The sequence below is a fragment of the Myodes glareolus genome, chromosome 20 (genome assembly GCF_982192425.1).
Source record: "Myodes glareolus chromosome 20, mMyoGla1.1, whole genome shotgun sequence".
In the NCBI taxonomy this organism is placed as follows: domain Eukaryota; kingdom Metazoa; phylum Chordata; class Mammalia; order Rodentia; family Cricetidae; genus Myodes; species Myodes glareolus.
In genome coordinates, this window is record NC_142045.1 from 4,184,792 (window position 1) to 4,198,868 (window position 14,077).

Consider the following 14,077-nt stretch of genomic DNA (forward strand, 5'->3'; position numbering starts at 1 on the left):
CCAGCAACCACATGGTGGCTCACAACCATCTGTAACAGGGTCTGGTGCCCTCTTCTGGTCTGCAGGCATATACACAGACAGAATATTGTATACATAATAAATAATAAATATTTTTTTAAAAAACGAAATCGTGACATTTGCAGGTAAATGGATGGACATAGAAAGCATTGTATTCAGTGAGGTAAATCAGATCCCAAAAGACTGCATGATCTTGCTCCTCTATTTCAAGGCTCCCAAACTTCAGATGTGAGCATATAACCCAGAATAACTGCAGAAACTACAAAGGTGAAAAGGGATTATGACAGGCTGACTTAAAGTTTCCACTACTGATATTAAAGTACCATGGCCAAAAGCAGCTTAGAGAGGAAAGGGTTTGTTTAAATTTACATCATTGAGGGAGCAGGAACTGCAGCAGAGAGTTGCCTGTTTCCACCTCCCAAGTGCTGGGATTACAAACATGTACCACCACACCCAACTAACCTTTTATTTGTAAACAAAACTTTTCATTGTCATTTCAGACTGTTCTGGGAGCAATATCCAGTAAAATAAGGTCTAGTTGATTAGAGCCACCCTCAAGGCCCCAGCCTAGAAGAGAAAACCTACCCTCAGGACTCTTACAACAATGGGATACAGCAGGAGTAAAATTAACGAAAGCAGAATGGAAGGAGTCCTGGTCAGGAGATGTGAACCTTATGTTCTGATATCCCTAAAAGTGATTATAGAAAGAACAAAGAAGCAGATGAACTAACACTTCTGTAATTACAAGGCCTATGTGTTAGGAAGAAAGGCCCATAAAGCTAGCCTCTGTGCAGGGTGTGGAGATGGGGCTGTTCTAGCTCTTCTGTCTTCGCTCACGCCGCCTGGGAAGCTTGAGAAGGCTCTTCCGAGAAAACAACATTGGGGTTTAGTCAGAGTGCAAACAGCTAGGCATGGGCTTGGAAGCATGAGTTCCCTAAGGTACCTATTTGTGCAGAGATCTTAGTCAGGAAGAAGTTGCATCTAAGATACTGGAGCATGTGAGGCTGAGAGAAGGGTCCCAGCTGACCCTCAAAGGCACACAGGACCAGGACCAGGATGCTCCTCTAGGCCATCCTGATGATGACGTTTTCTTCCCAAGAAGGTTGTTTCCATACAGACGAAACAGGAGGTTAGGGGGACGATGAAGGTGGAGATGAAGAGAAGAAGACCCACTTAAGAGACAGGACAAAGAGACAGAGCAAGCTGACAAAGGAGAGAATAAAAAGGAATGGGGAAGACGGTATCTGGTGGCTGTGGGAGTCTGCTTTACCAGTGATGACTTCTCTCTTGGGGTAGCTCATAGTTCTGAGTAACTGTTTTGTCACTGCTTCTTTCCAGCGTGAGAAATAGGGAGTGACCAAATCACGGGCACACCTTGTAATCCTATCTCCATTCTCACAAACTTGAGATCATTGAGAGTGGGTGGGAAGGCAGAGGAAGAAGCCAGTAGGCAAGGTAGGCCAGAGGGCAGGGAACCTGAAGGAAAGATTCTTGTGTGCAGATACACAGCACGTTTCCCCTGTGCTATGGCCCAATGAGTGTGCACATCTTGTCACTCTTAGCTTTTCTTCACATCAGATTGCCACAAGTCTTCAATTTGCACAAATCATGATATAGTGCAATAAAATAAAACACACCTGTACTCTCCTGAAATGCAGCCAGGGAAGACAAAGACACAAGGCAAGCTGAGAACAGACCAGGCTAAGGGGGAAGAGTCTGGGGAACACTGATACAAGAGACTTGGGGTTACAAATGCTGTGAAGAAACTTAGCCCACCCGGTCTTATCCTCTCAGTGTACCGCTGTGAGAATCATGTCTATCCTCATTTATTCTAAACGTGTGGAGAACTGGAAGGAGTCAGAACTGTAAAACAAAATAGTGCCTGCAGATAGCCACTGCCAGCCAGGTTGAAACTTTTCTCCTTTTCTCTCTCCCCTTGCATTTTTAATATCATCGGAGTTGTAACACAAATACGGCATTACGTCTCACTTTTAACATTGAGATGGCAAGTCGGTTTCAACCTCTTTCCTTAGTGTAAGGGAAGAAGGCTGAGAAAATTTGATTGCTCAGAGGTGCCTATTAAAGCTGCATTCCAACACTCAACCACGAGGGGGCGACTTTGTTAAAGACTAATTTACCAGAGCCTGCTCTTCCGGATTTGGCGGGCTCTTTGCCAAAAGCCCAGAGCTGTTTTCCTCAGGCAGTGCAAAGAGAAAAGTGCAGAAGTCCCAGCCTACGGTTGTGTAAACCTCTCGCGCCATGCGGTACCTAACGTGCCTGCTGTTTTGGGTGTTTCCGTGGGTCTGGGTACAATCTGAAGGTGAGTAGAAGTGCGCACAGACGCGTCTGGAGAAGAAGGAAGAGAGTGCTGGGCTAGCAGTGCTGTGGTCCTGGGTGGGTGGAGGTGGACCTTGGCGGGCTTGAAGCACACTGATGGGAAGAAAGTATGCTGATCTGGCTCAGAGCTAAATGCAGTTCTGAACCCTACCCTCCCTTCACAAGCCCAGCTAAGGCTGTTTTCTAACAACCTGCCTGCCAACTTGGTTGCTTACTGTGCTTATTTGGTTATCATTGTTTTCAGCCCAGCAAAAGAATTTCCCCTTCCGCTGCCTGCAGATCTCTTCCTTCCCAAACAGTAGTTGCTCAAGCACAGATGGCTTGGCCTGGCTGGGGGATCTGCAAACGCACCGGTGGAGCAATGCCTCAGACACCATTGACTTCGTGAAGCCCTGGTCCCCGGGCAAATTCAGTGACCAACAGTGGAAGAACTTGCAGCGTATATTTCAAATTTATCGATTAAGCTTTACCAGGGACATACGGGAATTTGTCAAAATGGTGCCTAATATACACTGTGAGTGGAGGGATGGAGCCCTGAAAAGGTACCTAGTGGGTGAGACAGAACCCCAAACCCCTAACTGGATAACTTGATGAGATTCTCTTTTTTCTCCACCCTTAAGATTTTCACTTCTGTCTAGAGAGATCCTTGTCTCTTCTGAAAATAATCCCTGTCTCTGCTCCAGGATACCGTAATCATTTCCCTCAACTGGGACATAACTGTTATCTCCATGCCAATTTCTTCGCTCTTCCAAACTTCTTAACCATTCTTAGATCTCTACATGCTCCCCTTTACAGATCCTGTTGAGATCCAGTTGTCTGCTGGGTGTGACGTGTACTCTGAGAACGTTTCGGAAAGCTTTTTCTATGCAGCATATCAAGGGGAATATATCCTGAGTTTTCATGGAACTTCCTTTCAGAAGGCCCCAGATGCCCCACCTTGGACAGCGTTTGTCATTGAAGTGCTCAACGGTGATCGTGGGACATTGGAAACGCTGCAATGGCTTCTGTACGACCTCTGCCCCCAGTTTGTCCATGGCCTCCTGGAGGCAGGGAAGTCAGAGCTAGAGAAGCAAGGTCAGCCTGCTAGCCTCACCCCAGCTCCCCCTATGTTTTCCCATCACTGCAAGCTTTAGAGAAAGGGCAAGGCCTAGAAGGAGGTGAATAAGACATGTGGCGTTTATTCTTTTCACTGGCACTCACTCTTATTGAGTTAAAAAAAAACACTGGAGATTAGAAATGAGCCAGGTGGTCTATGAAACATGCTATATCAGCTGAACTCAGGGTGTTCTAGGGTACAGAGCACTACTGTTTCTGGAACACTTGGTTCAGGGAAAGGGTAGGAGTATCAGGGATGGTTTCCCTAGTCACAGTGATACAAATGGATTTAACCTAATAGGCAACATAATCTCCAGAAGTGGACCTGTGGAAAGCATGAACTTGATAGGATTTCCTGAGCCTCTAATATAAATGTTCTTGCTTTAAAAATATTTATATTCTCTTTCTGGGTATAGAGAAGCCTGTGGTCTCGTTGTCCAGTGGCCTCAGTCCTAAGCATGGTCATCTACAGTTGGTGTGTCATGTCTCTGGATTCTACCCAAAGCCTGTGTGGGTGATGTGGATAAAGGATGAGCAGGAGCAAAATAGTACTCAGAGGAGTGACTACCTGCCCAATGCTGATGAGACATGGTATCTCCGAGCAACCCTGGATGTGGAGGCTGGAAAGGAGGCTGGCCTGGCCTGCTGGGTGAAACACAGCAGTCTACGAGGACAGGATATCATCCGCTATTGGGGTAAGAAAAAACCTGTAGCCTAGGTTGAGAGCAAGTAGAGGTACCATTCAAGCATGGAGTAAGAACTGAACAACCTGAGTTTCAGGTATGAAACCCATAACTATTATAGGAGAGAGAGAAGGAGGGAATTCTAGATACAGAAATCAATCCCAGTAAATTTGAGGTAAGATGTTCTATATGTAAGAAGAAAGTAGACCCAGAATCTCAGAAGATCAAAGGGCAAATAAAGAATTTCAGCCAGAAACATTCCCCAGGATAGAAGATCCAGGGCCCTAGGCATAGCTGTAGGTTATTGAATGCCTCCTGTGTGAGCACTGACCACTCTGTTACCAACATATCATTTCATCACTTAGCTTTGAAGCAAATACTTTTCTGACTTTATAGATAAAGAGGTCAGTGCTAGGATAAGGAAACCACCGAAAGTCATTCATGAAATTCAAGAGCTGTGGGTAGACAGATTCACATCTGTCTCAATAGCATACAGTCAGATCCTGACAATAGATGGTCAGTCTAAACTCACGAAAACTAAAAGGATAGAGTTTAAATAAAGAAAAAACAATGGCATGGCTTCCTCACATGTGCTCAGAATAGGGAACTTGAAATAGGTCTGGGTTCTTCGTTTAGTGATACCTTGTATTCTTCCAGAGCAGATGGCAGAAATTTATCCACGGGTTTGATCGTCGGTCTAGTATTACTAGCAGTACTAATATGTGCTATAATCTATTATGTGTTCTACACCAAGAAGCGCTGGTAAGTCTCCTCTTTCATGTGTTCCTTTCCTCAACATCTCTGCTTTGTTACCTCCTTTTCTTTCCTAATGGCCTCTCTTTTCTCTCAGCTCCTATCAAGACGTCCTGTAGGTCTTCCTTACACCTGCCTTTCCTGAGACTCAGACCATCCAGCTTCTCGGACTTCAGTCCTGGTTGCTGAGGAACCGAGGAGAATAAAAGAGCCTTGAAGAAAGTGAAGAGCAACCCGCGCACCTTTCAACATGTACTTTAAAAATTAATTTCTTTTTCATTGTGTTACAAGTTTATAAAAGCCCAGGTGGTTTGGAACAAACACAATTGCAAATACACATACCTGCCAAGAACGAGCTGTGGGCAGTATTTTATGGGATTTGCACTGAACTGGAAAGCACAGATCCTGCCCAAACCAATGGTTCCAAGTTTGTTGAAAAGTGTAAAGTCCAATGCCAACATGGCTGAACTCTGCAGGTTTCAAGAAACCTAGACGTACTTATTTGAGAGGAGAGGCGACATACAGATTTTAAAGTAAACTCAAATTTTGCAAATATCAGCACTGTTTGATATCTTAGATCCACACGTGCTGGATGTACACCTAATGACAACGCAAGGGCTTCCAGTTGTGGCTTTTTTAAAGAAAATATTTGTCCTAAATGTCATAATGACAATCTTAGGACAGAGCCTCTATGGTAAACATGCATTTATGACTGACAGGTGTATTCTCTTTAAAACAAAATTTATGAGGTCTCCTGGGGTTTTACTTGGAATCACTGTATTTTAAAAAGAAGTCATAGTATATACCTTCTTACCTTAAGATATTTCCCTCAAACACTGCTATAATTTGCATTTGAAATGTACCCCAACATCCCATTTAGTGAAGGTCAAGTTACAAGCCCATGGCACTATCTGGAATTGCATTAGCAGGTGAGTAGAAAAGAGTTGACGTAATGAGTTCATACAGTCATAGTGGGACACAATGTCTCTTTTGCAGTAATGTAATTCATAGATTTAGAAGGGAACTCAAGGCTTTTTTTCTTTTCTTTTTTTCCTGTCTGAGAAGGAAACAGTAGGGCAGTCTTTGCTTTATGTCTAAAAGCCACTTGTGAGTACATCTTATCTTTGCTTTTCTTGGTCTGTGTTACCACACTCAATATGTTTGCTTGATCCATCCATTTGCCCACAAATTTCAAGATGTCATTATTTTTTTCCAATGTGTAGTACTCCATTGTGTAAATGTACCACATCTTCTTTATTCATTCTTCAGTTGACGGGCATCTAGGTTATTTCCAGGTTCTAGCTATGACAAATAACACTGCTATGAACATAGTTTAGCACATGCCCTGTGGTATGATAAAACATCCTTTGGGTATATACCCAAAAGTGATATTGCTGATCTTGAGGTAGGTTGTTTTCTAATTTTCTGGGAAACATCATACTGATTTCCAAAGCAGCTGTACAAGTTTGCACTCCCACCAGCAATGCAGGAGTGCTCCCTTTACCCCACAGCCTCTCCAGCATAAGCTGTCATCAGTGTTTATAATCTTGGACATTCTTACAGGTGTAAAATGGAATCTCAACGTTGTTTTCATTTGCATTTCTCTTATGGCTAAGGACGTTGAGCATTCCCTTAAGTATCTTTCAGCCATTTTAGATTCCTCTGTTGAGAGTTCTCTGTTTAGACCTGTACCCCATTTTTTATTGAATTATTTGTTCTTTTGAAGTCAACTTTCTTGAGTTCATTGTATATTTTGGTGATCAGTCCTCAATCCGATATGGGGTTGGTGAAGATCTTTTCGTATGCTATAGGCTGCTGTTTTGTCCTGTTGACTGTGTCCTTTGCTTTGCAAAAGTTTCTCAATTTCAGGAGGTCCCATTTATTAATTGTTGCTCTCAGGGTCAGTACTTCTGCAGTTATATTTAGGAAGGGGTCTCCCGTGCCAATGCATTGAAGTGTACTTCCCACTTTCTCTTCTGTGAGGTTCAGTGTGATTGGTTTTAGGTAGAGGTCTTTGATCCATTTGGGCTTGAGATTTGTGCATGATGATAGATATGAATCTATTTTCATTTTTCTACATGTTGATATCTAGTTATGCTAGCACCATTTGCTAAATATGCTTTTTTTCCCATTTTATGTTTTTTGCTTCTTTGTCAAAAATCAGGTATTTGTAGGTGTTTAGATTGATATCCGGTCTTCGATTCAGTTCCATCGGTCCTACTGTTGGTTTTTATGTCAATACCAGGCTGTTTTCAGTACTGTAGCTCTGTAGTAGAGTTTGAAGTCAGAGATTGTGATGCCTCCAGAAGTTCCTTTATTGTATAGAATTGTTTTTGCTATCTTGGATGTTTTTGATTTTCCATAAGAAGTTGAGTATTGTTCTTTCAAGGTCTGTGAAGATTTTGCTGGGATTTTAATGGACTTTGCATTAAATTTGTAGATTGCTTTAGGTAAGATTGCCATTTACTGTGTTAATTTTACCTACCCAAGAGCAGGGGGGATCTTTCCATTTTCTGGTGTCTTCTTCAATTTCTTTCTTCACAGACTTAAAGTTCGAGTCTTACAGGTTTTTTACTTGTTTGGTTAGAGTTACACCAAGATATTTTTTGTTATTTGTGGCTATTGTGAAAGGCGATGTTTCTCTAGTTGCTTTCTCAGTCCATTTATCATCTGTATAAGGAGGGCCACTGATTCATTTTTGAGTTAATCTTGTATCCTGCTACATTACTGAAGGTATTTATGAGTTGTAAAAGTTTCTTGGTGGAATTTTTGGGGTCACTTTTGTAAACTGTCATATCATTAGCAAATAGTGAGGGTTTGATTTCTTCTTTTCCGATTTGTATCCCCTTGATTTCCTCTTTTCCCTATTGTTCTGGCTAGAACCTCAAGTACTATGCTGAATAGATTTGGAGATAGTGGACAACCTTGTCTTGTTCCTGATTTCAGTGGGATTGCTTTGAGTTTTTCTTCATATAGTTTGATGTTGGCTGTTGACTAGCTGTATATTATTATGTTTAGGTACGCTCCTTGTATCCCTGCTCTCTCCAAGACCTTCATCATGAAGTGATGTTGTATTTTGTCAAAAGCTTTTTCAACATCTAATGAGGTGTTCGTGCACTTTCTTTTTCAGTTTGTTTACATAGTAGATTACCTTGACATATTTTCATATATTGAACTATCTCTGCATCTCTGGGATGGAGCCTAATGGGTCATGGTGGTTGATTTTTCTGATGTGTCTTGGATTTGGTTTGTCAGCATTTTTTTGGATATTTTTGCATCAATGTTCATTAATGAGATTGATCTGTAATTTTCTTTCTTAGTAATGTCTTTGTGTGGTTTGGGTATCTGGGTAATTGCAGCCTCATGAAAAGAGTTTGGCAATGTTCCTTCTATTTCAATTTTGTGGCACAATTTGAGGAGTATTGGTATTAGCTCTTCTTTGAAAATCTTGTAGAAGATTTCTGGTCCTGGGCTTTTTTTGGTTGGGAGACTTTTGATGACTGTTTCTATTTCTTCAGTAGTTATATTTGTTTAATTTGCTTATCTGGTCTTGATTTAATTTTGGTAAATAATATTTATTCAGAAAGTTGTCCATTTCCTTTAAGTTTTCCAATTTTGTGGAGTACAGGTTTTCGAAATATGACCTGATGATTCTCTGTATTTCCTCCACATCTATAGTTATGTCCCCTTTTCATTTCTGATTTTGTTAATTTGGATATTCTCTCTCTGCCTTTTGGTTAGTTTGCATAAAGTTTGTCTATTTTGTTGATTTTTCTCAAAGAACTAACTCTTGGTCTCATTGATTCTTTGTATTGTTTTCTTTATTTCTATTTTGTTGAATTTTAGAAAGTCTTTAATTTCTTCCTTGACCCATTGATTGCTCAGGTGAGCATTGTTTAATTTCCACGTGTTTGTGGGCTTTCTGAAATTAGTTTTGCTGTTGAATTCTAATTTTAAGCCATAGTGATCTGATAAGATTCATAGAGTTTTTCCAAATTTTTATTGTATCTGTTGAGGATTTGCTTTGTTGCCGAGCATGTGGTAATTTTTGAGGTTTCTTGAGGTGCCAAGAAGAAGCTATATTCTTTTATGTTTGGATGGAATGGTCTACAGATATCTGTTAATTCTATTTGAGTTATAACATCTTTTATTTCTCTTATTTCTCTGTTAAGTTTCTGTCTGGCAGACGTGTTCAGTGGTGAGAGTGGGATGTTGAAATCCCCCACTATAGGTGTGTGAAGTTTAATATGTGATTTAAGCTTTAGTAGCATGTCTTTTACATACGAGGGTGCCCTTGCCTTTGAGGCATAGATGTTCAGTACTGAGATTTCCTCTTAAAGTACTTTTCCTAATATGAAATGTCCTTCTTTTTCTCTTTTGATTGATTTTAGTTTGAAGTCTCTTTTGTTAGATAATAGGAGAGCTATACCAGATTGTTTCTTAGGTCCATTTGATTGGAATTTGTTTTCCCAACCCTTTACTCTGAGGTGATGTCTGTCTTTAATGTTCAGGTGTGTTTCTTGTATGCAGTAGAAGGATGGAGTCTTTTTGTTTTTCAGCAGTTAAGAGCACTTGTTGCTTTTTCTTGTTTTTTGTTTTTTATTGATTTTTACTGAGCTCATCATTTTTCCCTGCTCCCCTCCCTGCCTCTCCCCTCCCTGCCTCTCCCCTCCCTGCCTCTCCCGTCCCTGCCTCTCCCCTCCCGTCTTCAATCCTCCCCTAAGGTCCCCATGCTCCCAATTTACTCAGGAGACCTTGTCTTTTTCTACTTCCCATGTAGATTAGATCTATGTATGTCTCTCTTAGTGTCCTCATTGTTGTCTAATTTCTCTGAGATTGTGGTTTGTAGGCTGGTTTTCTTTGCTTTATGTTTAAAAGCTACCTGTGAATGCATACGTGTGATAATTGTCTTTCTGTGTCTGGGTTACATCACTCAAAATGACGTTTTCTAGCTCCATCCATTTTCCTTCAAAATTCAAAATGTTGTTATTTTTTCTGCTGTGTAGTACTCCCTTGTGTAAACGTACCACATTTTCCCTATCCATTCTTTGGTTGAGGGGCATTTAGGTTGTTTCCAGGTTTTGGCTATGACAAACAAGCTGCTATGAACATAGTTAAGCACATGTCCTTGTGGCACAATTGAGTATTCTTTGGATATATGCCCAAAAATGGTATTACTGGGTCTTGAGGAAGGTAGTTTCCTAATTTTCTGAGAAATCGCCACACTGACATCCAAAGGGACTGTACCAGCTTGCATTCCCACCAGCAATGCAGAAGTGTTTCCTTTACCCCACAACCTCTCCAGCATAAGTTGTCATTTTTTTTTTGATCTTGGCCATTCTTACAGGTGTAAGATGGAATCTCAGAGTTGTTTTGATTTGCATTTCTCTGATGACTAAGGATGTTGAACATTTCCTTAAGTGTCTTTCAGCCGTTTTAGATTCCTCTGTTGAGAGTTCTTTGTTTAACTCTGTACTCCATGCATATGTTAGTTTTATAAAAACATAATATATTTATGAAAACATAATATGTTAGGAATTTCCACTAGTGGTGATTTTCTAAAAGCTTGTGAAAAAATACTTTCTATGATATTAAATCTTCAAAATGAAACCCTATCTAGAGATCTTAAGTTTTTCCTCATATGGAAAAACAAATAAACAAAAGTCCCACAAAGAAGAGAGGGTAAGGAACATGGGAAAGAAACACCCATATGCTATCATATGTTATATGACATTTTAAACAAATCAAAGAGGAAATGTTATTGTTCTTGTAGACTAAATTTTACTGAAATATTAGGAATATTAAGACACAGAGCTGATACTTTTTTAATTGAAAGATCTTTTGATATTATTGTATAGTGAAGGTTCTGGATTCTTAAAACAGAATTACAAGTCTCTGGTCTACAGAGTGAGTTCTGGAACAGCCAGAACTGTTAAACAGAGAAATCTTCTCTCAAAAATCAAAAATAACAAACAAATTACAAACTCAGTTAGATACCTATTGATATTTTTAAAAAATTATCTTAAAACTTTATGTAAATTTTTTATAGCTTTAGCTCTACATAGGTAGGTTAATTAATATCAATCTTCATTTGTGAAAAAACCATCTTCTTTAAAAATTTCATTGTAGTGCATATGAAATATAGTGTTCTGCTCTTTTCATTTATAAAAGCTGAATAGAGGACCTCATGGGATATTTTACTGCCCATTTGAAAGATTATAATAGGGAGGCAATGTGGTTATTTGTAATTTCATCAAATCCCTTCACGTGACACCATTTTATTGTGTTAATTTTCCATTTTTAATGTTACCAGAGAAAATTTTTTTAAAAAAAGAAATAAAATAGCCCTTGCTTTAGCACGGTGTTGGTGACATATGCCTTTAATCCCAGCACTTAGGAGACAGAGACAGGTGGATTTCTGAGTTCAAGAAAAGTCTGATATACAGAGTGAGTTCCAGGACAATCAGAGCGACACAGAGAAACCTTATCTTGAAAAAAAAGCAAAATCAGTAAATAAGATAAAAAAAAAATACTGTTCCCAGGAAACAAGTTCACATGATTTTATTCTTACAGACAAGTGACTAGAAAGTAGCATAGTTACTATTTTAGAAATTTTGTCCAAAATAGTTACTTTACAGTCTCAGAATCATAGATTTAATAAACAACTAAAACTCATACTTCATAGCTTTTTTTCTTACTGTAGTACATTCGTTTCTTCCAAAGACACTGAAGGTGGATCTAGGGAGGTTCTGGAGACGTGGTTTAAAGCACACACTGGTGCTGCGGAGAAATGGAGCTCAGGTCCTAGCTCCCGTATCAGATTGCTCACACTGTAACTCCAGCTCCAGGGGATCACAACCCCTCCTGCTTCAAGATAGTACACAAGTGCACAGAGACCAACTCCATGTATATGCATAATTTAAAATAAAATAAATCTTAATTTAATTAAGAGTTAATGTTTCTAAATTTTTACAACTCTTGTATATTTAGTGACTACCTTTGCACCTCATTGGAGAATATATATATTTTGTTGTCTTTAAATGATGGTACTGTTAAGTTGGGAGCGTAACCCCAGCCCCTGGCATCTATTCCAGCCTCCCTGACATGGGAGTTGCTTTGGTCTGAACTTCGAATCCCAGCATGCCAAGTCCTGACCGGGGGTGAGGGGTTCAGGACCACTCCCACAGGGTATTTAAGTAGGCTACCAGAGGACAAACACGTGATTTTTGGGTCTGCATGGACTCCCTGCTGCCCTGTCTCCCCTGCCATGCACTTGGCCACCTGAGGACCAAGTTAAATTAAGGAAAAAAAATTTTAGGACCAGGGAATTGAGGGGGATGTATCTGACCTATTTAAGGTGGATCCTTTCATTTGGCTCCCTGGAACTCACAAGAATTCTTTAGGTTTGTGAAAACAGAAATTTTAGATACATACATTGTATAATGACTGTGACATATATTTGAACAATGAAATGTATATTTAAAATTATGAAAAGCATTATGAGAGAGAAATTTGATCTGAAATTTGTTTGGTGAGGTTGTTTTTTGAAGACAGTTGTCTTCCTGCCACCACACCAGTGGACCCTAATGCCCCTAAACCTGCCCCGCTCTCCCCAGGAGACAGAGTACTCCTCAAACAGTTAACTCGTAGGTCTCTCGAACCTCGATGGACAGGACCTCACACGGTAATCCTCACCACCCCCTCCGCTGCCAAACTCCTGGGACACACATGCTGGTACCATCTCTCCAGACTCAAGCGGGCACCTACTCAGGACACTTGGTCTGTTCAGCAGACAGGACCTTACACCCTCCGGTTTTCCAGGATGCCACAATGAAGGGCCTACCTGCTCCTCATTCTGACACACTCATCTTTAGCGATAACAATTTTTTTCCTAGACACCTGCCTTCTCATATCCCCCAAGGAACAGATAGATGCCTTCTCCTGGATGACAGGTCATGGGATGCCTTTCCAGCCACACCTCTCACTAAACATGGACACCTAGCCCTTCCCTTCCCCACACCGCCCTATGCCTGCAGGAAGTAGGCAGATTTGAGCCTACGCCCTTTGTTCCCAAAGAGAGCCTAAGTGTTTGTCATAATCACCATTCCAATTTTCTATCACCCCTATATCCAGAGAGTCTGGGATGTCAAGTTGGGAGCATAGGCCCCTGCCCCTCGCATCTATCCCAGCCCCCAGGCCTGCTCTGGGCTCCAAATCCCAGCAGACCAGGGATCAGGACCACTTTCCCCAGGGTATTTAAGTGATCCCCAAAGGAGAAACATGTGGTCCCTTTTCCTTCCTCCCAGTGGTGGTCGCGTTCCCACGGCTTCCCAGTTCCCCCTCAGGACCACCTGAGAGCGCAGAACTCCCATTAAACCTGGATATTTCTTAATTCGGCTTGTTTTGATTCGGCTTGATTGGGAATTTTGCATTGGCAATGAGCTCGTGTTAGGAAATATTCCTAACACCAATGCCTCCCAAAACAGCTCTTTGAAAGGACTATAGCTCATTAGTATTTAGCATTAGAGATATTAAGACTCATGCTAATGGATTTACCCCCTTAATCCTGATAAAGCAAGTGTGAAAGGTACAAAGCAATGTGAGCCTTGAGCTTGGCCACCTTGCTCAGTTCTTCAGAGACATCTGTGTTAAATTCTAGGACAGGAGTTTCTGTGGTAACATGGAGGGAGAGGGGAGCTGAGGCAGGAGGATTGCTCGGGCAACTCTTTTGGGGAACATAGAAGGACTCTCTACTGGGGAACAAAAAACTAAATTCTAAAACTGAAAATAATCAGCACTTTATCAAAAAGAAGCAGATGAAGCAAGTTGTGTCTCCAATTCATGAACAATATAAAATTTACATTAAAAAGCTTATAAACTGCTAATTATTATTAAACACTATTTTAAGCACTTTACAAATATGAACTCATTTAACAAGTTTAACAAATTCTTAGCAGAGCTTACCAAAATATGTAGACATTTGTTATCTTGACAAACACCTAAAGGGTTTTTATAACTGCAGACTGAGCTGATTGCTCACAGAAAGATAATACCTTCCTTTTGTTGTGTGTGATATTAATTTCATATTTAAACTGAAGCTGCTATGGTAAAATGTGGTATGATCTTGAAAATACTTAAAACGTAGTGTAAGAAGCCTTATTAGGTAAACATATGAGCTAAAATGTCATTCC

At 40.5% G+C, this 14,077-nt stretch overlaps 1 protein-coding gene across 3 annotated transcripts; it reads left to right on the forward strand.

The window, feature by feature from the left end:
* The first annotated feature begins 2,170 nt into the window (after positions 1–2,170).
* Positions 2,171–11,242, forward strand: Cd1d (CD1d molecule). Of its 3 annotated transcripts, none has more exons than XR_007230052.3 (6): positions 2,172–2,338; positions 2,600–2,869; positions 3,151–3,429; positions 3,867–4,145; positions 4,791–4,895; positions 4,984–11,242. XR_007230052.3 is itself a non-coding variant. In XM_048424714.3 (6 exons), the coding sequence occupies exons 1-6, from the start codon at positions 2,278–2,280 to the stop codon at positions 5,003–5,005; spliced, it is 1,011 nt and encodes a 336-aa protein (XP_048280671.3). In that variant the 5' UTR covers positions 2,173–2,277; the 3' UTR covers positions 5,006–11,242. The 3 variants fall into 3 exon arrangements, 2 of the variants coding, with proteins under 2 accessions (XP_048280672.3, XP_048280671.3); XM_048424714.3 differs by having other exon boundaries at positions 2,173–2,338; positions 4,796–4,895; XM_048424715.3 differs by lacking the exon at positions 2,600–2,869 and having other exon boundaries at positions 2,171–2,338; positions 4,796–4,895.
* The last annotated feature ends 2,835 nt before the right edge of the window (positions 11,243–14,077 follow it).